Raw genomic sequence first — 22,947 nt, forward strand, 5'->3', positions numbered from 1 at the left:
AAGAGCAAGTGGACTTTTCCATGGTGCTCGATCGGCACCTACATTCCAGGGACACTCAGTTGACGCCCAGAAATCTTAGTCGCAACCCGCCCCCGGTGTCAAAGCGTGGTGGGAGAAGCTCCGAAGGAGGAGGAGAAGCCTGAGGAAGCCCCTCCCGGTTAACCTCTAGCCGGAATTCCCCACCGCTCATCTCCACCCAGAGTGGGGCTCCACGCCCACTGCGCTCCCCACGGACCGCTGCCTCACCGCCCACGCGGTGACGTCATCGCGCGGCGGCTGGGCGTCCGGACGCGCCGCCCCAGGAGTGGGAGCGGAAACCCGGGGATCGGCCACGCGCAGAGCCCCGGGAGCCCGAGCTCGCGCACCTGGGGAAAGCCGGCCCGAGGCAGTGGGCATGCGCAAGGCTGCCGGGTGGCGCAGGCGCGCCCTGCCTCACTCGCGGAGATCCGGTTCTTCAAGGTGGAGCTTGTGGCGAGTCTTGGGCTGTCCTGGCCGCTTGGGATCCTCGGGACAAGAAGATGCGGAGCCAGCCCGACTCTGGCTAAGGGCGGGTTTGCCTCCGGTGTAGGGAGAGGACGGGTGCTCGGATCCTGCTGTGCATCTATGCTGGGCACGCCCCAAGAGTTTGGGGGTTATTTACAGGAAGGTGAAATCAAACAGCATCGCTGTATTGCAATTCGTTTATCCTAAACCAAGAGCACTCTTAGGACACATGGCCAGGGCCGGGGGCCAGTTCTCCCGGAAAATGACAAGATAACTGTGTGTGGACACCGAGCAAAGTCTTTCCCTATTCTCTCTTCTTCCGCCACCCAGTGTGTCGGGTACTCCTGGGTCCCCAACTTACAGTGGGGGAGACTGTAACAATTTACAGTTTAAGTGGGGAAACTGAGGATCTAACAGCTGAAAAGTGTTGGAGTTGCCTTTTCTACCAGTTTTTCTATCTACTAGAAAAAATCAGGGCTGACCATCAGAATACTGAAGTCACGAGTGGGTGAAAATGAAACAGTAATGAATAGTAAATCTTAAGTTTGGACGTTAAGAAGTAGAAGCAGTCGACAAGGCAAAGGGTCTCCAGATATATTTCGAGTGGGATTTGTCAAGAGGAAGGGAGAGAAGAAAGCTTTTGGGTGGCAAGAAAAGGGAAAGGCAAAGGAAACCTGAGAAGAAAGGGAAGCTGTTGCTGCAGCTGGAGCCTTGTGTTTATGTTTGGCTTGCAAATAGAAACGTCTATAATTCTAAGGATGGGCTTTTCTTCCAAAACAATGAACTTTCTCTTTTCTGTACCTAGGTTTATTCTTTGATGCACAGTGACACTACACCTCTGTTCAACAATAAGTCACATTATGGTTATTCATTTAATAGTCAGAAACTTAAGTATCTATGAAAAAGATAGTATAAAGATAGGTTTATTCCTGGCCCATGCCAGGCTAAGAGGTCTTTTCAGTGATTGCTGGTTCCGTATCGTGGCTCCAGTCATGCGAAGAATAAACATTTCTAATTCCAAATCCAGTAGCTTTTCAGTGCCAATACCTTGTCCCTATCTTTAAAAGAAGAAGAAAAAAAAATGCTACATCATCTTTGTTTAAAGAATCTTGGCCCCAGTGATTTGCTAATTGTTCGTGGTTTTATACTGTTATTACTATAACACAGTTTGCACTGCCCAATTTAGAAACTGATTACTACCTTGTGTTAGCCTCTAATTGTTTAATGGTTGTAAATTTTATCTGCTAGGCAAGACCAAGATTCCCTAGTCAGGGACTGCAGCTATCTCATATCTGAAAGTTCACCTAATTGACTTTCCAAGTCTCTCTCTCTTAATTCTCTGTGGAATTCCCAATGCCCAGTTCCTTGCCTGCCACATACTAGGTGCTTGGTAAATCTAAATAAATGAAATGATGCTTTTTGAAGAACAGGAAACAAGTCTGTTATTTTCTCTTTTCCTGTTCTCCTAACCAAAGTATCTCTTTGTTGGCAGTCAGCAAATGTATGATTTCATTGCTGTGCCTTAATCTTTCTGTTGCTCTATAAAGAATTGCCATTGAACACCATGCCTGCAAGAAGTCTCTCAGAAAATGATTGTTGATAGATTAACCTCAAAGATATTCCTGATTCTTTCTTTTTGAGTGGGCATTGGTCTGCCCACAATGAACAATATTCATGGTTATTTTAGGCTGCCTAAGAAATTCTTCAGAAGATTGAGCAATGTGAGTATCTTCTTGACTTTGGGAAGTAACCAAACCAATAGAAGAAGCCCAAAGCCAATAGCAAAAACCAATAATAAATGGGACCTATGTGCTTAAGAGTGCTGTTCTCAAAGTCTTAGATAACCTTGTGCTCCTGGGATAGAGAAAGCCTATATGTGTATTCGACATCTTATATTTTGGGGTCTGTAGGTGTAGCTTAGCAATAGGGTGCTTAGCATGCTTAAGCCTTGGGTTCCATTCTGAGAGTTATCACCACTACCCTTCGCACAACCCACCCCCATACATATTCTGGTTCTTTTTTCGTGAAACTATTCAAGTCCATTCTGAACAGAATCTACTAGAGAAACCTGATCTTGGATGCACAAGAACGTAGTTGCATTCCAGGTTTACTCTACACTGTAGTTGTTCTGGCAACCAGTTCAATTGACAGGGAAGACTGGGACTGGGTCAGGTTCAGGTAGCGTCTAAAATGGGCAAGTAAGAAGCTAGAGTGAATTCTTTTAGTATTTCCATTCAGTAGCTGGGATCTTGGGGGAAAGCTATTTAACATTTCCGGGCCTTAGTTACCTCATTTGTAGCATGGCGATGATAACAACCATACTTTTAGAGTTACTATGTGCAATTTGTACAGGCTTAGAGCAATGCCACGCAAGTTGGCACCTGGCAATTTTTTTTTGCTCAATGTTTGACAAGTAAATAAAAAAACTAGCATATAATAACTTCCACTCTACACAGCTGGCCACTTGTAAACCCCACCTACATTGAAGTCAGGGGGACTCCGCTGTTTTTCAGATATGAGCGTTTCTTGAGCCACGCAATTATTTTTTCTGCCTTCCAATCTGCTGTAACTCATCCAAGCGACTTTGGACGTCGGTACTCTTCTCTAGGTTTGTGGCCGCCCCAACTTTGAATCGTGGAGGAGGTGTGGATGGGGGAGGGGGACAAACCGCCTCCTTCCCCGCCCCCTATCCTTTTGCCTAGCTGCCGAGTTAGGAACCACCCAGCCTCACTCACAGCTGTCCGGGAACGCCTCTAGGGGCCGGGCTGGGCACCGCGCACGCGCAATGCAGTAGCACCGCGCCTGCGCTGTGGAAGGGCTGAGGGAGGCGGGGGATTGGTATGCGAGCTAATGTGTGAGGGGAGGGAGGCGTCCCGGCAGAGCGTGGTACTACGACAAGCGCGGGCCGGAGGGGGCGGGGGGATGCGCCGCGGCGGCGGCGCGGGCACTGGGGCTGGTGTTTGGCCGCGCCAGAGCAGCGGATCCCGGTGTCGCCGCGGCAGCAGCGCTGGTTCCGCGCCGGCCCCAAGACGCCGTACCTTTCAGCCCCCTACTTTTTTTTTTTTTTTTTAAATAACCGGAACCAATGAACGCAGCTGGCACCCGAGCTCTGGAGGCCGCCGGTGCCGAGGGGACCAGGCTGGCGCCCGGCGGGAACCCATGTCTGAGGCGGCGGGGGCGGCCCGCGGTGTCACCCGCGGCGGCGGCGCCTTGCGAAGCGGGCGGGTGGCCGGCGGCCGGGTCGCCGCCGCGCTTTCCCTTCATTTCTCATCCCGCCGCGACTCTCGGCCCTGCCTCGGGCTGGTTGCAGCGGCAGCGCTGGGCTGCAGTGCTGGTGTTCGGGCTGCTGGTGGCCGGAGCGGCGGACGGATGCGAGCTTGTGCCAAGGCACCTCCGCGGGCGGCGGACGGCGGGTTCTGCCGGGGCAGCCGCCTCTTCTCCCGCTGCGGCGGCGGGCGGCAGCTCGGCGCTTCTGACAGGTGAGGGCCAGGGAGCGACAGGCGGGGCGCGGCGGGCTGCGGCGGGACCCCCATCCTCCGGAGTGTCCCGCGTCCCGGCGGGCGCCGGCTACTCGACGGTCCGGGCCATTGGGTGATGCCGAGCTGGGCGCTCAGACGCTGGCTCCCTGACGGCTGCTGCGTCGCGGTTCCTTACACTTCGGTCGCCTTCCTTTTCTCACCCCGCCCTCGACTGAGCCTCTCGACGGCATTCGCTTCCCCGCCCTTCTTTTGGGTTCCCTGCTCTCCCAAGCTGAGCAATGCGGTAGTTTCTCTTTCGTGCTACAAAAGAGCCACCAAGGTCTGCAGGGTACTGGGCTTTTTTTTTTTAAAGCTGCTAGAAAATAAGTCGGCAGCAGCAGCAATGCGGTATGATTCCGTGCTGCTGCTTTTGCAAAGGCAGCTGGCAGCGAGACTCACCAGTTGAAACCCCGTTGAGCACAGCGTCCCAGGGGAAGCTGCTAAAGAGGATTCTTTGAGAGCCATAATACCTAGTGGTATTAGTGGTTCCGTATTAGTCATAAAGAAACGGCTAAGTCGAATGCATATTTTTTGAGGGGGGGAAGGTGACCCTTTTAAGGGATGGAAAGTTATTTGCTGGTGGTAGTAGCATCGCTGGGGCTGCAGAAATCTCAGCAGGTTACCAGAAAGACACCTGAAAATTTACTAAGTGCCAGATATTTGGGACTTGTATTTGAGCAGCACAGTTCTGGTAGATTGCAGCAGCATCTTTTTAATTGGAATGTTCTAGCAGTTATTGACAACTTTGAAATATGTTTGGTAAGGCTAAGTCGAAATTTGTATCACTTTAAAGCCTTTCATTGTCTTGTGTAACTAATCTGTGGTGGTTTAAGTAATAATATAAAGATCCTGAAATGATTTCTTTGGGAAAAGTAGTGGTGCAAAAGTAATGTTCATATTTATTAATACTTTATTTATTTTAATAGGTCTGTAGGTTTTCTGCACTAATTGCCAGGTTAAAGAGGAAAAAGTAAACTGGAACAATATGACCCATTAGTATTTAACCGAAGTGATAGTCCAATAGGCATCTAGAAGTTACTAACAGCTGCTCTGAGAAGTCCTCAGGAGCTATATTCTTTAGAACTAAGCAGCTATTTTCTAGGATATATGACAGGATATTTACTCTTCGAGTGAGAAAAAGGATGTTGGTAAACTTTGTTAAGCACTTTAAAAATTGTAGGGCATAGGACATAATGATCAGCTTATTTAATTTACTCGAAACATGTCAAGCTCTATTAAATGAAACTTGAAACAGCAAATCTATCAGTGATTTATTTGGATAAAAGATTACAGAATAATAATATGAGGAGCATAGTGTCTTTGAGTTAGAGGATAGATTGATAGTTATATGCTTCAATAGTTTTTACTCTTCAAATAAAAACATGGTAAGTATCATAGTGAAGAACAGTGATTCCCAAAAAAGTGGCTAGATAAGACTGTAATTTGAAGGTTTAATGCTTCATGTGGGAAGGGGAGGATAATTTTTTGGCTTCTAGAAGGTATAGGAGTGTGATTCTTGCTTTCTCAAGCAGAAAAATTTGATCAATAAATAGTTGAATAATGCTTTATTAAAAAGTAATTGGTAGAAAGACGAGCAATTCAGAATTTCAGCATTTATTGACTACTAGTAAGTATATATGTCCATCATATCAAGAAAATTACTTCAGATGGAATTTTATTTTAATAAGCTTTTATAATCTTTCCTTGTAAGATTTATGTTTCTGAGTTGTTTATGATATTTTGAAAAAGGCAGTTCTTATTGGGAAAAAATGTGACAATAACACAAAATGAATTTGTGCTGTAGTGTTTTAAAGTAAATTTACTAAAATAATGTCAACCTAGGAATTATTTCTAATGTTCTTAATCTTTCCTTTTGTTGCAATATTGATTTTAACAAGTTAATCATTTCCATTTAAAGTTTAAGGTTATAAAACTACACAGTATACAAGTTGAATGGTGGTAATTTTATTAAGTTTATGTAAATATAGTCAGTAGCATTTGTATCTTGGAAAAGGTAAATTGAAAAACTGATGAAAATCAGAACATATGAAAATTGCCTTAAGAATGGGACTCCTTCCCATTCTTAAGAGTGTATGAGAAGTGCTTTCATCTCGGGTTCCATTTGTAAATGTTGTGCTAAGCCCAGAGTATAATTTATTAGTGCTATTGTACACTTCAGGAAGTAGAGCTATTGACCAAACTTATAAAATACTGCCATGTCACACTCTAGGCAGTGTTGATGGATAGAAATGGAATAGAATATCTATAATAAATCTAAATTTCATTTTGAAAATTGAAAATTTTTGAAAGAATTGTGAAAGAATTGTTCTCTCTGGCTCCTGATTAAAAACTGTCAATATTCTTAAAGTCTCTGTAAAATGACAGCCAGAGTCACTTTTCTGTTTTCCTCTCCAGATTGATACTTCTTAGGAGCTGCTGATAACATGTAGAAAATATTCTTTTCCACTGAAGTTTGCCTCCCTAGGGTTTCACTTTAGTGTATTTTAAGAAGAAATTGCCTTTATATCATCTGTTTTGTGGTTAATTTTGAGCAAAGTGTTTTTTGTAAAGAGACAGGTGATAACACATCATCAAAATAAATATCCATTTAGCATAATTAGAAAAGGTTCATATCTTTTCCTTTTTTATATTACAATTTCAGAGTTCAGTGTGGAAATGTTTGATAATGTGGGACCACTATTTATAATGTTACATAGTAAATATTTTAAATCTTATGTGTTTGTATATTTGTCATTTGTTATTTTTTTTTTAGGGCTCTTACTTTGAAAGAGTGATTGAAACATAAAGGGAGTTAGGGACTGGTGACTTTTAGCTTGGTGATTATATTCTAAACAGTACTTTAATAATTTAAAACATTACTTTTCTATCTTTTTGCCTAACAGACATAGAATCAGGTAGTGATCTCCTTGGAAAGTGATTGATCTTATCCAGATATGGTTCCTGAGAAATAGTTTATGAAAGAACAATAACTATGTATGTATAAACCACATTATTATTATTATTATTATATACATTTTTTGGTTTGTGGTGGTAGGGATTGAACCTAAGGGATCCTGCATGCCAGGCAAGTGCTTTAGCACTGAGCTACATCCCCAGTGCCACATTCTTTATTCTGTCAAAATATATAGAATAATTAAAACATTAATTTTTTCTTATGCATAGTTGTTTCAGAGTTATTTAAACAAAACTTTAAGATATTTTATTCTATACTTCTTTCCTAATGAATTAAAGTAAAATTTTTTTGGTACTTATGTAAAGGTTTTATCTTAACTCATACCATTTCACTAATTTGATATTGTATTTAAAATCTCAATGAAAATTTAAAATAGTCGTAGTTCAAAGTCTTTAGAAGAGCTACTCTATCCAGACAAATATGTTGTGGGATAACACAGCTGTGTTGTGGGGCCTTCGTTGATTTAGATGGAAGTATCTCAAGCTAGCATGCCTTTGGAAAAATCTTAAGCCAAACTTTTAGTTATTTCACCTGCATTTTTAATAATTCCCAAGTAAATGTTGTTCCCTTATTTATTTTCTTTATTTAGTAGTTGACTCAAGTGTGGTATATGTATTTTGCCTTGAGTGATATTTATGGTAGACATGTTAATGTTCATATTATGGCATAGTTAAACTTGAGTATAGCTTGCATAGTACTAGTTATTAGAAACCTTTCTTTCTGAATTGAGCTTATGATTTCCTAAAGCCTTCTTCTCCTCCTCCTTCTCCCCTTTCTTTTTTTTTTTTTTTCCAGTGCTAGGGGGTCCAACTCAGGGCTTGTGAATGTGAGGCAAAAACTCTACTATTGACTGAGCTACATCCCTAGCCCTGAAGCTTTTTTTTGATGTCCTTCTAGTGTATCCTTTCCCCCCTTCCCCTTCCTTATCATTACCTGTCCTTTTATTTACTAGTCTTGGAGGGTCATTACTATACTTGTATTGCTAACTACAGAATTGAAGAATCGGCTTTTATCCATTTGGTCTAGTCTATTCTGAATATTTAAGAATAGTAGTAGTTATTGGTTTGGAAACATTACATCCCTTGATATTCTCCTTGAGAATACCAAGAACTCTTTGTTCTCTGTTGGGGATCTCATAGCACAGGAATAACTCAAAGGCCCAGTTGGAAACTTGGCTTAAAGATTTTGCTTAATTTTATGCAAAAGAAGGTCCCACAAGGGAATTCTTTAATTTGCTAAGGTCTTGATTTGTGATTGCATACATAACAATTTTTTTAGATTAATTTTCTTTTGAGTAGCTATCAAGCATTTTGGATATTGGTTTAGTCATTGGTAGTGGTGTGAAATCTTTCAAAATAATTCTTGGAGATTTATATTTATGTACATGATGAGTAAAGTATAAACTGACTAAAGTTAAAATTAACAACTAGTATGATGAATAGAGCATTTTTGATATTATCTAGAGTTTGGACCTTGTTATGAACTAACTATGAGATTATTTCTGAATCGATCAAGTTTCATCAATCAATCGATTATTAAAACATGTAGACTAACGGTAGGAATGAAAAAGAATACAAAAAAGTGCAAGGCATAGGTTGCCCATTGGGAACTCAGGCTAATATGGATTAGGAAACAACAGGTACATTTATTAAACTATTACTTGGTGTCAGTGTTGTGCTGAGTGCTTAATATACATCATTGTTTTTTTTAATTCTTTGTCTAATCTTGTTAGATAACTGCTCTTATTGTCATACAAGAGATGAGAAAACTTATGCCTTATGCGGATGATCCCGCACTTGTCACACCTAGTAAGTAACAGAATTAGCTGTTGACCTAGGTTCCTCTGGTACCAAAGCTTTGATTTTTAATTGGTATGTGGTATGAAGCTTTACACACACACACACAGCTAAACATTATACAAGACAAACTTTGTTTAGCACAATAATGGACTGCAAATTGTTGGGGAAAGGAAGAGCTGTTAGAGAGAACACTTGGATTGTAGTATTTGACGTTGACCTTGGAAGACTTCAGGTAGAGGTGAATGAAAGGGCTTTCTAAGAGGAGACATATATAAGAATAAGTAGTAAGTTAATAATTTTCTTTATAGTTTTGCGTAGGGTGTATGTAGAGTAGTGCGAAAGGAGAAGGAAGGTTGGGTCCAGATTGTCAAGTTCTTTAATATTCTCAAGCATATTCAACATGTGTGGAAATCTCAGTAGATCTAAAATTGGGGTACCTAGCCATGTCCTGGGGAGTATGGGAAACCATAGGAAAAATATGGTGCCTTTTCTTGACATACCCATTTTACTAGATTATTTGGGAAACATCAAATATTTAATTACTAATAAATTAAAAATTAAAAAATATACCAAACATATATGTTAAGGGGAATATAAATTTACTTTTAATATTTAAGATAAAACAAAAGACATTTTGAATGTCCAGAGAGTTCTATTCATAAACTTGGCATTGTGATCTATTGTTCTATCATTAGGGATTGAGAGACTTGGTAGTGTTTAAACATGAGGGATCTCCATGTTTGAGAACACTAATTCCCTTTGATGGAAGTGAGGATATGATAGAGACAGGGAGGCCAGCCAGGGAACAGTATAGGAGTGCAGGTCTTAAGCATTTATGCATTGTCCTTGAAACTGTTTAGAGGAAGTTTTTAGAAAATTGCTTTATTTTTAGCTTAAAAAAGAAATCTGGCCTTTAATGGAAGTCTAAGAAATAAAAAATTACCTTTTAATTTTAAACACTTTGACTTTCTAGAATTATTTAAGTTAGTACATGCCCTTGAAAAATCCAAGGAACACATCATCATCTTATTTCAAATGTGCCTATTTATTAATATGAAAATTAGTTACTTTAGTATATGATTGTACTTGTGCTGATTTCTAAAGTTAATAATTATATTTGCCAGTTCTTTAACAAATAAAATAAAAAACTTGATAGCCAAAGATAATATATTTGTATGTGATGCTTATATAAAGCCTTTAGTAATCCATATTTAAAAATATGTGTTTTATTTCTTCATATAGAATAACTATGGGTCTGGGTTCAATCCCCAGTACTGGGGGCGGGGGGTGGGGGAACCCAAACAAACAAACAAACAAAAAACAAAAAAACCTGTTTCCAGTTTGAACTAAAGTTATATTAATTAGAGTTGGCCTCCCTCTCCCATGAATAATTGTCTGTGAGTACTAAATACTAGCATATTATTTCTTTCAGAATTAACTTTTGAATTAATTATATGAATTCTTTCAGAATTTTGAAATTTTGAATTTAGAATGTGTGAATTTTAAGCTTGATCTATAGATGATGATATGTAATGCCAAATCTAAATGGTTTCATCTTTTCTTTATCCTCCTGTATCTTTATATTAGTAGGTATTGTGTATTTAATCTTTCTTGATAATTTCTAATCCTACCTTTAGTAACCATTTCCTTGACTGGTTTCTTTGTTGCTGATTTTAAGGGTAGATCTATCCTAAGTCTCTGTTCTTGGTCTTGTGTTGCTCTAGCTGAACATTTCCTCCTCAGAGAACTTCATTACTAGGAAAGTTCTAAATTGGGGTGGGGAACCTTAAGCCAATGATTGATTGGACTTTTGGCGTTACTTCATTTGGCCCTTGAAGTGATACTGCACAACCATGGCTACAGTCCTGAGAGTCATTTCCTTTCTGCTAGGCTATGCAAACCTTATCATTTAAAGTGAAACAACTTTAGGATTAAGGCTAATAGCAGTTCTAGGATGTTTAATTGTGGACATTCGGTGTTTTTTAAAGATAGTGGTAACTGTCAGTTCCACTTTTATCCCAGCTTCCCCCATAGGCTCAGGGAACTTCCAACCTTGGGAAGAACCATTTACTTGGAATAACATTCAAAGAACTCAAGTGCTTGGATCTGAGTGTTTCTTCTTGCATTCAAGTTTATGTGTCCTTATGAATCTTGGCCTCTGTGCATCCTACTGTTTTTACTTTAGTTGTTTTCACTTTTTTTCACTCTCTTCATAGTCTTCCTCAACTTGCTATTATATGGAAGTGAAACTTCTGAAACTTCAGAAACTATTTTACCCAGTTAATGCTGAGTTTTTAATTTTGAAAATACTTGTTTTGAATATTCTATTTATATGATTACAAAATACTAAACAACCTCATCAAAAATACCTAGAGTAATGAAAGTGTTTATAGTTGTTTATTAAATGATTCTCAGTAAGTAAAAATGTTTTTAAAATAACCCTTACTTGAATTTTTTATGTGCTTCTTGACACATTACACATTTCAGAGCCATGTTTTATTTCTACAGCTTTTTCTTTCTTTTTTTAAAATCTAATGTTGCATAACTAGATAATCTTTCTTCTCTATTCCTATTCTCTAGCAAAAAACTTCTGACGTGTACATTAATGACATATACATAATTTTTCTTCCATTTCCCCATTTTTTGGAAACATTGTCATCTTAAATTCTTTCTAATCTGCCACATGTATTCCGACTGAGTTAATCCTTGCTGTTTCTTTATTGTGGGTTCCAACTTAAAAACAACAACAACAAAAACAAAACCAAAACCCAAAAATCCAAAAACCAGAACACTGGCCAGACAAGATGGCACATGCCTGTTATCCCAATGGCTTGGGAGGCTGAGGCAGGAGGATTGCAAGTTCAAGACCAGCCTCAGCAATTTAGTGAGGCCCTATGTAACTTAGTGAGACCCTGCCTCAAAATAAAAATAAAAAAGGCTGGGGATGTGGCTCAGTGATAAAGCACTCCTGAGTTCAATCCCCAGTACCCAAACAAAACAGAACAAACCAACTGAAAAACCCAAACGTTTGTACAACTGCAAAAATAGCACAAGATACTATAGGTATAGATACTTTGTGCTATTTTTGAATTTGTTATTTTAAATTTATTCTCTGATGTGCATTTATGTTTGGTTCTAGGACTGTTAAAAAGGGATTCAAAAAAGAACTGAAGGTTAGAGTGAGAAGGTCAGTTATTGACTGTGTGTGCATAAAATATAAAACATATATATTTTTAAAATCAGGTCCATTTTATTTATTAAAAACTTTATTTATTTATTTATTTTATGTGGTGCTGAGGATCTAACACAGGGCCTTGCACATGCGAGGCAAGAGATCTACCGCTGAGCCATAATCCCAGCCCCTAAAACATATATTTATGCCAACCATGATGTAATTGGGGACATAAAGATGCTGCAGTTGATCAGTTTTATCATTGCAGGGACAATGTAAATCTGAAAATTGCCTGAGAGTAGATGTGCATAGTGTAAAAAAACTACAGAAATATTTTGTAGCTCAACTATTTGTATTGTTACATTTACTGAAAATATCTTTAAGAGCTATCTGCACTTTCATGTCCTTTTCAGCATTATTCACAGTAGCCAAGATGTGGAAGCAACTTAAATGTCTGTCAGTGAATGAATGGATAGAGAAAATGTGACACACACACACACACACACACACACATACATACACAGAGAGAGAGAGAGAGAGAGAGAGAGAGAGAGAGTGTGTGTGTGTGTGTGTGTGTATGTGTGTGTGTAGGGAATGATATTTGGCCTCAAAGGAACTCTTGCCATTTGTGAGAACATAGTGAACCTGGAGGACATTATATTAAATGAAATAACGCATGACCCATACATATACTGGATTAAAGAAAATACTACATAATCTCACTTTTATGTAGGATCTAAAAGTGTCAAACTTAGAGTAGAATGGTGATTACCAGGGGCAGGGAAGAGGGGAGTATGAAGAAATGTTGATAAAGGGGTGCATGTTTCAGTTATGTAAGAAAAATAAACTGGAGTTGTAATATACAACACTATGACTATAGTTGTCAGTATTATATAGTTGAAATTTGCTAAGAGTCTAGATCTTAAGTGTTTTCACCACCAAAAAAAAAAAAAAAGAAAAAAAAGTAGTTAATGTTTAATTATAGTGACTATTTCACAGTGTGTGTGTGTATGTATGTGTATGTATAATATATATCAGATTGTGAAGTTGTATATCTTAAATATATACTTTTTTAAAAGTTTTTTTTAATATGGACACAATATCTTTTCTTTCTTTATTTTTATGTGTTGCTGAGGATCGAATCCAGTACCTCACATGTGCAAGGCAAGCACTCTACCGCTGAGCTCTAACCCCAGCCCCGTTAAATATATACTTTTTAATTGTCAATTATACCTCACTGAAATTAGAAAAATTGAATATTTATTAAAAGTTTTTTTGTTACACATTTGAAGTATTAAACATGTCTCTCTTCTCCTTTGAAACAAAGTGTGATATAAATAAATGGAGTTCTTTTATTTTAACTATTAATCTTCTTCAGTAAGTGTTCTTAGCTGTTTTGCTGCTGTGTCTAAAAGATCTGATTAGAACAAGAGGAAAAGCTTATTTAGGGGCTCACAGTTTCAGGGGTCTCAATCTACAGAAGGCTAGCTTCATTCCTTGGGGCTCAAGATGAGGCAGGACATCATGGCAGAAAAATGTGGCAGACGGAAGTGGCTCATATGATGGTCTAGAAGCAAAGAGAGAGACTCCACTTGCCAGATACAAATATGTACCCTAAAGCTGCTCCTCCAATTCCTACCTCATCCAGCCACACCCTACCACTTCAGTTATTACTTAGTTAATCCCTATCAGAGTATCACTGATTGGGTTTAGGCTCTCATAACCCAATAATTTCTCTTCTGAATCTACTTGCATTGTCTCACACATGAGCTTTTGGGGGGAACCTTGCATCCAAACCATAACATTAAGTGAACAAAAACTTCAGTGGGTGCTGTGTGCTAGATACCAGTTGGATGTTTGGAATTTCAAGATCAGTAAGATATTCAGCCTGCCCTTGGTCTACTAGAAGCTGTGCCCTCTTAAAGGTTGATGATACATTCTGATGAGGGTATAAGGGCATAAGGGTATGTGCTGTGTTTTCCTGAATTACAAAGATGAGGTTGAAGTAGGTTATTAGTGAAGAGTCCTGTCTCTTCAGTTCCCTGTCCCAGAGTAGAGGTGTTTGCTAAGAAGGTCTAAGAGTTTATTAGATAGGGAAGGGCATAGTGTGAAAGTAGGAAGCATAGGGGATGACACTTATCATAGATACTAACATTTGAGAATATTAGATGTGATTGGGAATGGCAAATACCTTGGATGACAGAGTTAATGGTGAGCCTGCTTACAGTGCACCAGCAACCATATTTGTATGTGGGGTTCAAATTATGCCAGAAAATTTTATCTTTTTTATTCCATAGGAGATTCCTTGTGAGGTTATTTTTATCCACATAATAAGTTTTTAGATATAATGGAAATTTAGGTTTGTTGTTAAATAGTTTGTACATTAAAAATCCTTTAGTGCCATAGATTTGTATATTAAAGTATAGTGTATGATTAAAGTTCTATCAGGAACTGAGAAGCAGAAGAATTAGAAATTCTTTGTAGTGTAAGTTTCGCAGTCTATACATACGTCAGATCATGCAGTGTATTTTTAAATAGTACACTTTTAAATTCTCAAGTAAACCTCACTAAAATTAGAAAAAATAGACTCTTTTTGAGATCTTTATTGCTCAAGGGTAGTATGAATGTGTTCTTTATCACTGGTAAATAACTAAATTTTGCTATTAAATATTCTGACATCTTAAAAACTACTATAAAATATGTGATTTCTGAGGCCCAGTCATATATGTTAAAGTATGATTTTAAAAAACAATCAGTATCCTCAGTAAGTATTTTATGTTTGCCTTTATGTTCATGAATATTTCTTAAGGATGGAATGTGGTTTTTAAATGCATAGTATCTTATGCATTTAATCTGAGCCCTAAGCGTGTTTCCACTTTTGTATAGTTGATTAAGAAAATAGTCTCTAGATTACAGTGGGATTTCCTGGATTTGAATCCCAGAGTGGTTTGTAATTATGGGTAACTGATTTAATCTGTTAGTGCCTAGATTCTCATTCTCTAAAAGGTGGTTTGAAGAACAAATGAGTTAATATATAGAGTACTTCAAATTGAGCCTGGCAAGTATAAGTATTCAGTTATTATTAACTGTTTTTCTTTTTATCCATAGATACAGATGTAGTATAGTTATAGAAATGTGCTGTGATCTAGAAAGCATTTAAGATGTTTTCTCTGGCATTAATTTTTCAATTCTTGAGTTTGGAACTCAGGGCCTCACAACATGCTAGGCAAATGCAGTACCACTGAACTATACTCACAGTCCTTTCTGTCATACTTAAAAAAGTATGGCGATATCACTTGTGGCACTAAACTGTGATCTAAATAAACAGATCGTTAATTTTCTGAGATTCATAAAACATCATAGAAAATACGAAGCTAAATGGGGCTGGAGTTGTGGCTCAGTGGTAGAGCACTTTCCTAGCATGTTTGAGGCCCTGGGTTTGATTCTCAGCACTGCATATAAATAAATGAATAAAATAAAGGTCCATCAACATCTAATAAATATTAGAAAATATATAGACAGTGATGGTTAAGGAGTATTATGGTACTTTTAAAAAAGTTGGTTATATTATTTGCGTAAGTCATTTTGTATCTTTGCCAACTGAGAAATTTAAAGCATTTGGAATTGATGTGAGGCTTAAAGACTTTAATTTCTGTTTAAAGTTTATTATAGAAAATACAGAAAATTCAGAAAGGTAAAAGTAGAAAATACATCTACTTCAACAATTAGTGATAATAATTGTACTGTCAAAATTTTATTTCTTTTTTTATCCCTTTACTTCATTTATTTATATTTGTGGTGCTGAGGACTGAACCCAGTGCCACACACATGCTAGGCAAGTGCTGTACCACTGAGCTATAACCCCACTCCCCAAACTTTATTTCTTTTTATAGTTTTTTAAAGATGTGCATATAATATTCACATGTACTTCATAGGCTCATGGAATTATCTTCCCTCCCCCATGCTTGTCTGTGCTAAAGCACAGTCTTATAGAGTAATATTTAAATGTGAAATCAGTAAATATTTGAATGCCAAATATTATTACAGGTGTATGATAAGTATTGAGAACATTGATGAATAAGACCAATGAGGCCGTTGTTCTCATGGAGCTTGCATTTCAGTTGGGAAGATAGAAAACCAGTGTTTTAGAGTTTGTGAGAAATACTATTAAGGAACAAAATATAAAATAGTGTGAATGATGTGGGGTATTACTAATTTAGGTAGGGTGGTTAGGAAAGGCTTCTGAGAAGGTCACATTTTAGGTGGCTTCTGGAAAGATACAAGGATCAAAGTCCCTGAAGAGTTGGGGAATAGCTTGGATGAAGTCCTTTAGACAAGAAGGGATTTGAATTATTTGAAGAAGGAAAAGAGTGTCATTTAAATGAGCATCTTGAGAGAGGGGAAGAGTAGGTCTGGCTGAGAAGAGGATAAGGCCAGATGGCACAGAGCCTCCTGGACCTTGTTACCTTGTTTGGTGTATTCAGAGAGTGATAGGAAGCAGTTGAAGCATTTTAAGAAGGGAGGTGAAATGATATGATTTATGGCTTTTTAATTAGTTTGACTTGCATGATTTTCTAAAACAAAACTAATTTTAAGTGTACAGTTCAGTAGTGTTAACTATATTGACATTGTTGAGAAACAGACCTCAAGAATTTTTTTGTCTTGTAAAACTGAAACTATACTCATATAAATCCATTTCCCCTGGTGAGCACCATTTTATTTTTTTGTTTCTATGAATTTGACTACTTTAGATACTCTGAATAAGTGGAATCATGAAGTATTTGTTTTATTGTGACTAGCTTATTTTAGTTAGCATAATATCCCCAAGATTCTTCCGTGTTGTAGCTTGCAGCAGGATTTCCTTCCTAAGACTGAATAACTTTCGATTTTATGTGTATGCTATTTTTTGTTTACCCATTCATTTATCACTATACACGCTTGGGTTACTTCTGCTTTTTGTCTAATTGTGAATAATCATTAATGTTGCTGTGAATATACATGTGTAAGATTCTTTCTGAGACACTGCTTTCAGTTCTATTGGTTGTATACCTGGAATGAGATTGCTGTAGTACATGCTGGTTCAATTTTTCATTTTTGAGGTACCTCCATAGTGTTTTTTAATAGTGTTTATGCCATTTTACAGTCTCACTAACAGTGTACAATAGTTCCAATTTCTACATGATTTACATTTTAGAGATCGCTTGCCTGCTGTTTTTGGGGAATGAATTGTTGGGATCAAGAGTGGTTGGAGGGAGATTTGTCTAGGAGGGTGGTTATGAGGCCACTTGAGAGCTGATGATGGCTTGGATTCGGATGGTAGCTGTAGAGTTTGAGTGAAGAGGAAGAGTTTATCAAGATACTTTGGAATTAGAATTTGTTTGTCTTTCTGTTAGATTTGGAAATAGGAGTGAAAGTAGGGAGGAATCAAGGACTACTCCTAAATTGCTCTCTTAGGGGTAGGGTCGGGGTGGGTTCTTAATGACTTAATTACAAAGGTAATGCTGGTAGGAAAATCTTTCTCTAGTCTCCAGCCTATTCTTTTCATGTCCTTTGGGTCATGCCAATGGACATAGTTCCAGTTATTTAGAACAAAGATGTTTCAACCTTTAGGACTGGGGAAAGGGGCTCGCCTTTCAGAGCACTTTGCTGCCTCATATTTGGTAACTTGGAGTTTCTTTTGGAAGGAAAAAGGGAGGAAATAATGCTTTTGTAATTAGTTTTGAGAGGTTAGGGAAAGTATGCTGATCTTTTTTTGCTTCATGTTTAAAATAGGAGTATAACTGTATCATAGGGTTGTTGTGAAGATCATTTAAGATAATGTTATTTGAAGTACTTAGCAAGGAATGCTCAATAAACATCATTTTCTTTACCTGACTTCTTTACTGAACTATCAGTTTTTTTTTTTTTGACTTTGTTTCTTTTAAAGTTACTGTTTTTTTCCCCCCAATTTGTAAACCCAAATTCTTGGTGTTCCATTTAACCCTTTCCTCAGTTCTTTGCATTCTCCTTGCTACTGTATTAGTTCTGAACTAAATCATTTGGGTTAGATGAGGCAGTGATTTTATAATCTACCTTGTACTTTCTTATACACTACTTTCATTTACTAATGAAACCTATAGTGTTTCCTGCAAATACCAATTAACTCTAAATGTGTTAACTTCATAGTGCAGACAAACTCCTGCTTATATTCTGTATATCATATAGTATACTCTAACAAAATTAGGCTACTTTTTGTCCTGCTTTTCTCCTTCATCCCTTTCCTTCATGTTTCTTTCATTCTAGAATGTCTTCTGTCTTTCAGGGTTTGTTTCAAAAGTTTTTTCATTCATTCAGTAAATAGTTATTGAGAATGTTCTGTGTTTATTGCCCTGTTGTTCAAGTTGGAGATATACTGATGGTCACATTTAACGTGGCTTCTTGCACCTTGGAGTTTTCTTAGCACATACTGTATACCTTTTTAATGCAATTCTAACTGGCAATAACTGTCTACTTAGTAGTAACACACTATTTCTTTTTTCTTTTTTTACCCACTTAAGATATCTATTATAACATTTTTCTTTTAAAAGTTGTCCTGTAGCTTTATAAATGTTTTTTGACCTGAAAAGTTTATCTTTTTAATCTATTGTCATTTTTGGTAACTTTCATCTTATAATGATTATTGGTTGACAAATATTACTTTGACACAGTGTCCAACATTTAAAAATAGATAGTCTGCAATATAATATGATTTTATTATTGACGTCTGTTGTTATTTAATGTCTTTATTGGCACATGAAAAAAATTTTTGTGTTACTTTTAGGAATAACTGTGGCCCATCTTTCTTTGTGACTACTAAGTTCTAAGGCAAAAATGATATAGGGTCATCTTTCAGTTCTTTATTTACATATACTGAGGATTAATATAGTACTCATGTGGCTTAAATCATGAATTCTCTGCTTAGATAATTTCACATCTTTTAATGACTTTAGAGTATTTAAATGATGTTATTATTTAAAACTCTGGAATTTTATTCAGCTTGTAGTCTCAGACTTTAAAATAATTTTTAAAAGTGAAATTAGGAGTTGTGTTAGACATCAATGGTGAGATTACAAAATGCTTCTTTGTTTGGGAATATGTTTATTTAACAAATGTTTGAATGCCTACTATGTCCTGGATACTTTCTAGGTGGTGGAAAGATGGTACAAAACTGGGGCTGGGGATGTGGCTCAAGCGGTAGCACGCTCGCCTGCATGCGTGCGGCCCGGGTTCGATCCTCAGCATCACATACAAACAAAGATGTTGTGTCTGCTGAAAACTAACAAATAAATATTAAAAAATTCTTTCTCTCTCTCTTAAAAAAAAAAGATGGTACAAAACTAATGGTGTCTGTTTTTAAATTTTTACTTTTAATACTCTGGTTATTTGTTGTTCAGTTGTGGTTATACTATCTCCAGTGACGTGATCTTGGAACAAATTGGCAACTTCCTCATTTATGATTGCCTCAGATCTCAGTTCACTAATTTCCAAACTCCTTTAATTGAAGCTGAATGGCATATTGGTTTTATATATTAATCTTTTTACTTATTTATAATATCAGCCGTACAGGTCATGATGATAAATCCCTGAGTTTTCTGTAAAGTATATAAATTTAAACTGAAAAAGCATGTTAAAATGTTTTTCATCAATTGGTAACAAAGAAACCAATATCAAGAACTGTAAATATAGGTAAATCAGTACCTAGAGGAAAATTTTTAGCATTAAGTATTTGTTCCACACTAAAGATCAATTTCAACTATAATAAACCTGGAGTTAGAGTCTCAATTTATTAACTATTAGTCTCACATTATTTTTGCCATTTATTTGCAATTCTTTTAAAATTTAAAAAGAATTTTAATTAATTTTTTGAAATAAGGTTTTGTTATGTGACCCAGGTTGGTCTCACACTTCTGGGCTTAAATGATTTTGCTGCCCCAGCCTTTTAAGTAGCAGTGTGTGCCATTCTGCCCAGCTACAATATTATTTTATGGGATGTATGTTAAAATCTTGTAGGAACATGCAAATGTGTTGGTCATCTGAATTTATTTAATTGTACTTTGAATAATGTATGGTAGCTTGTTTATGTCTGTTTATAAAGTTGTCTGATAGCTTTGACAGTATACTGAAATTTTAGTTTTATACACTAAGTCTTTAAAAGTTTATTTTCAGGCAGGTGGGTGGCTGTCATGATAAGAATCATCACAAAACCTGACTATTGAACTGTAATAATTAAGATTTTTTTCCTTCATTTTCTAGATTAGTAAAGGAGTAAAATAGACATTATGATGTTCTAGAACCTCTAATTTACAATGAAAATAGACTCTGCTCAAGAATGAACAACTTGTAAGTCTTTGTGTTCAGTCAGTCTCCAAGATTTCTAGATAAATAGCAGCTGTTTTTAGTTAAATACAAAGTCTAAAGCAAGTCATGAAAGAGAGTTCCTTTCTAATCATGATGGAAGTATTCCTGAGTAATTTTATCCTAGCACAATTTGAAATTGAAAAACTAGGATATTTTGGAAAAAGGCTTCAGTGTGAGGATTTATAGTCCCTTTGTTAAAATATCTAGTAAAAAATCATTTACATGTTCTTAATAAGTAATTCAGGAGAGTTTACTACTAATTTATTATCTTTTTATAACAAGGAAAATTTTAGAATTTCTTTTTGTAGGTTTATGATATGCTTTAAAACTATTTTTAAGTTTTTGTACGTAGTATGTACACTAAGGAGTACATTACTATGCCACTCAGCATCTAATCTATTGAAAAGTCAGGTTGTCTTTTCAGATAGTTCTTTTGTCCTGTTTTCTCTCTTCTCCCTTTGGGACTCTCTTTAAGTATATGTTAGAACATTTGATATTGCCCCACAACTGTGTTCTCCCCATTTTTTTTAACACTTTTTTTGGGGGGGGGTGGGTAGTGGTGGTGTTGACTGTTAAACCTAGGGCCTCATGCATGCTAAGCAAGTGTTCTACTAATGCATCACACTCCAAGCCCAGCACACATTTTATTTCATCTTTGCATCCGTTCTGATACAAGAGGTGTAAATTGTGTAAAGACTTTAAGAGAATTTGAAAGTTCTAATTTATTCTGTGTATTGTTTTGTAAATTTGACTTCTCAAAAGTGTATTATTACAATCTTGTCTTTGTTGTCATCAAAGTTGCTATTCCAGTGTTGTACCTGTCCTAAAAATGTTGAAAATCCCTCAGTCTATGTAGAGATGTCCTTTTTGTACGTCTTCATTTGTCAAAGATAAAAAAGTTTTGAGATCTTGCTCTGGGCTACTATGTATGTAGTGGTGACCCATCGTGGCTTTTGGTAGGTCTTGTCAAAACAGACTATTTGTCATGCTATTTTAGATGATAGCAGTTATAAAGCTGGCCACACACAATTACCAACCATAGATATGTATTAAACATTTTGATTTTTGATTATTTTTTAATATAAGTAGTTTTCTTGTAACTGTTACACTTGTGCAACTGTTGACAGTATACCTGAGTACTTATGCTTGCAAAATGTATATATTTTATTGTATAAAGTGGCTAATGAGCTGTACTGTCATGTTTTTATAGGTTTCTTAAACAAATTCCCTTTTTAACGTATAAATGTCTTTGAAAGTATTAAAACAGTTTTTTTCCAGAATTATATTTTTGGGGTTTTGATCTTCTAGCATTTTAGATGTTAAGGATTTTAGACTTTAGGAATTATGGTCTTTTGGAATTTCAGCATTTGGGAATATGACATTTGGGGTTATGTCTTTCATGGTTATGGCTCAAAACAAAGTTTTCTTACTCCTACATCAGAGTTGTTAGTTACCTACTTCTCTTGGTCTGTGCTTCTCTTGCACACTGACTAATCCTGGTTTTTGGAATATGTCCTTGTGTACTGGTTTAAGATTCTGTTCACTTACTGTGGCACTTACTTGTCTTTCCCATCTAGCTCTTGACTTCCTTTCTGCCTGGTCTCTTTTGGTTGTTTCTCTTCTAGTCATATGCTGTCTTTGCATTCATTCAGGTTGACTCATCAACCTCTGAGTAGGCCAATAAGCTCTTCCAATTATTTTTACAAGTCAGAAATTATTCTAGATAATGTACTTGACTCTCTATAATACTGGACCCTCTATACTTTTTATTGCTGTGTTAATTTGTACCAAAAGTCTATTAATTTTTCTTAGTTGATTTAATAATCTGTTAAAAAACTTTTTAATCAAAAAACTTTTTTTTTTTTTTATCTTTGCTTATCTGTGATGAAGAGTGCATAGTTTTGAGGAAGAATTATAGAAAGTCCTGGCCTGCTGTACCATTTCTTTTATCTGCCTATTTGTTCATCCACAAAACATTTATTGAGTATTTTATTCTGAATGCTGAGATATTATTACTAGGACTTTTGGCAGCTTTAATTTATTGAGTGCAGTCACTATGTTGTTTGTAGGATCACTTTTAATCCTCTAAGTAACTCTGTGAGAGCAGTAGGTATTACCTGTAGTAATTATTTGAGTAAACTGAAGGCCTAAATAGTTAAGTAGCTCTGCCCATTACCTCTCAGATGGGTGGGAGAAACAATGTTCCACAAACATTAGTAATATTCCACCTGAGGGCTACTTCATAATATACTTAACCTTTCTTCTATTATTAGAAAAAGAGTTTAACTTTTAGCTGGTAAACAGTAGTGATTCAGCCAGAATCCTCTTGGATACAATTTTGAGTCTTTTTAAAATCTAACATATCCCATACTCTTTTTTTTTCTTTATATATGACAGCAGAATGTATTACAATTCTTGTTACACAATTTTTCATATCTCTGGTTGTATACACAGTATATTCACATCAATTCATGTCTTCATACCTGTACTTTGAACAATAATGATCATCACATTCCACCATCATTAATAACAACCATTAATAACAACATGCCCCTTCCCTTCCCCTCCAACCCCTCTACACTATCTAGAGTTCATCTATTCTTTCCATGCTCCCTCTCCCTATCC

General features: G+C 36.9%; 1 protein-coding gene across 5 annotated transcripts in view; it reads left to right on the top strand.

Moving 5' to 3' along the window:
* The first annotated feature begins 3,394 nt into the window (after positions 1-3,394).
* The window catches only part of Stim2 (stromal interaction molecule 2), a 163,268-nt gene continuing 143,715 nt past the window's right edge, over positions 3,395-22,947 (top strand). For all 5 annotated transcript variants that reach the window (XM_071614205.1, XM_071614207.1, XM_071614206.1 and 2 more), the window contains exon 1: positions 3,395-3,962. In XM_071614205.1, the coding sequence (XP_071470306.1) occupies positions 3,569-3,962 (394 nt within the window). In that variant the 5' untranslated portion in view covers positions 3,395-3,568. The remainder of the gene's footprint in view (positions 3,963-22,947) is intronic.

The sequence above is a fragment of the Marmota flaviventris genome, chromosome 7 (genome assembly GCF_047511675.1).
Source record: "Marmota flaviventris isolate mMarFla1 chromosome 7, mMarFla1.hap1, whole genome shotgun sequence".
Classification (NCBI taxonomy): Eukaryota; Metazoa; Chordata; class Mammalia; order Rodentia; family Sciuridae; genus Marmota; species Marmota flaviventris.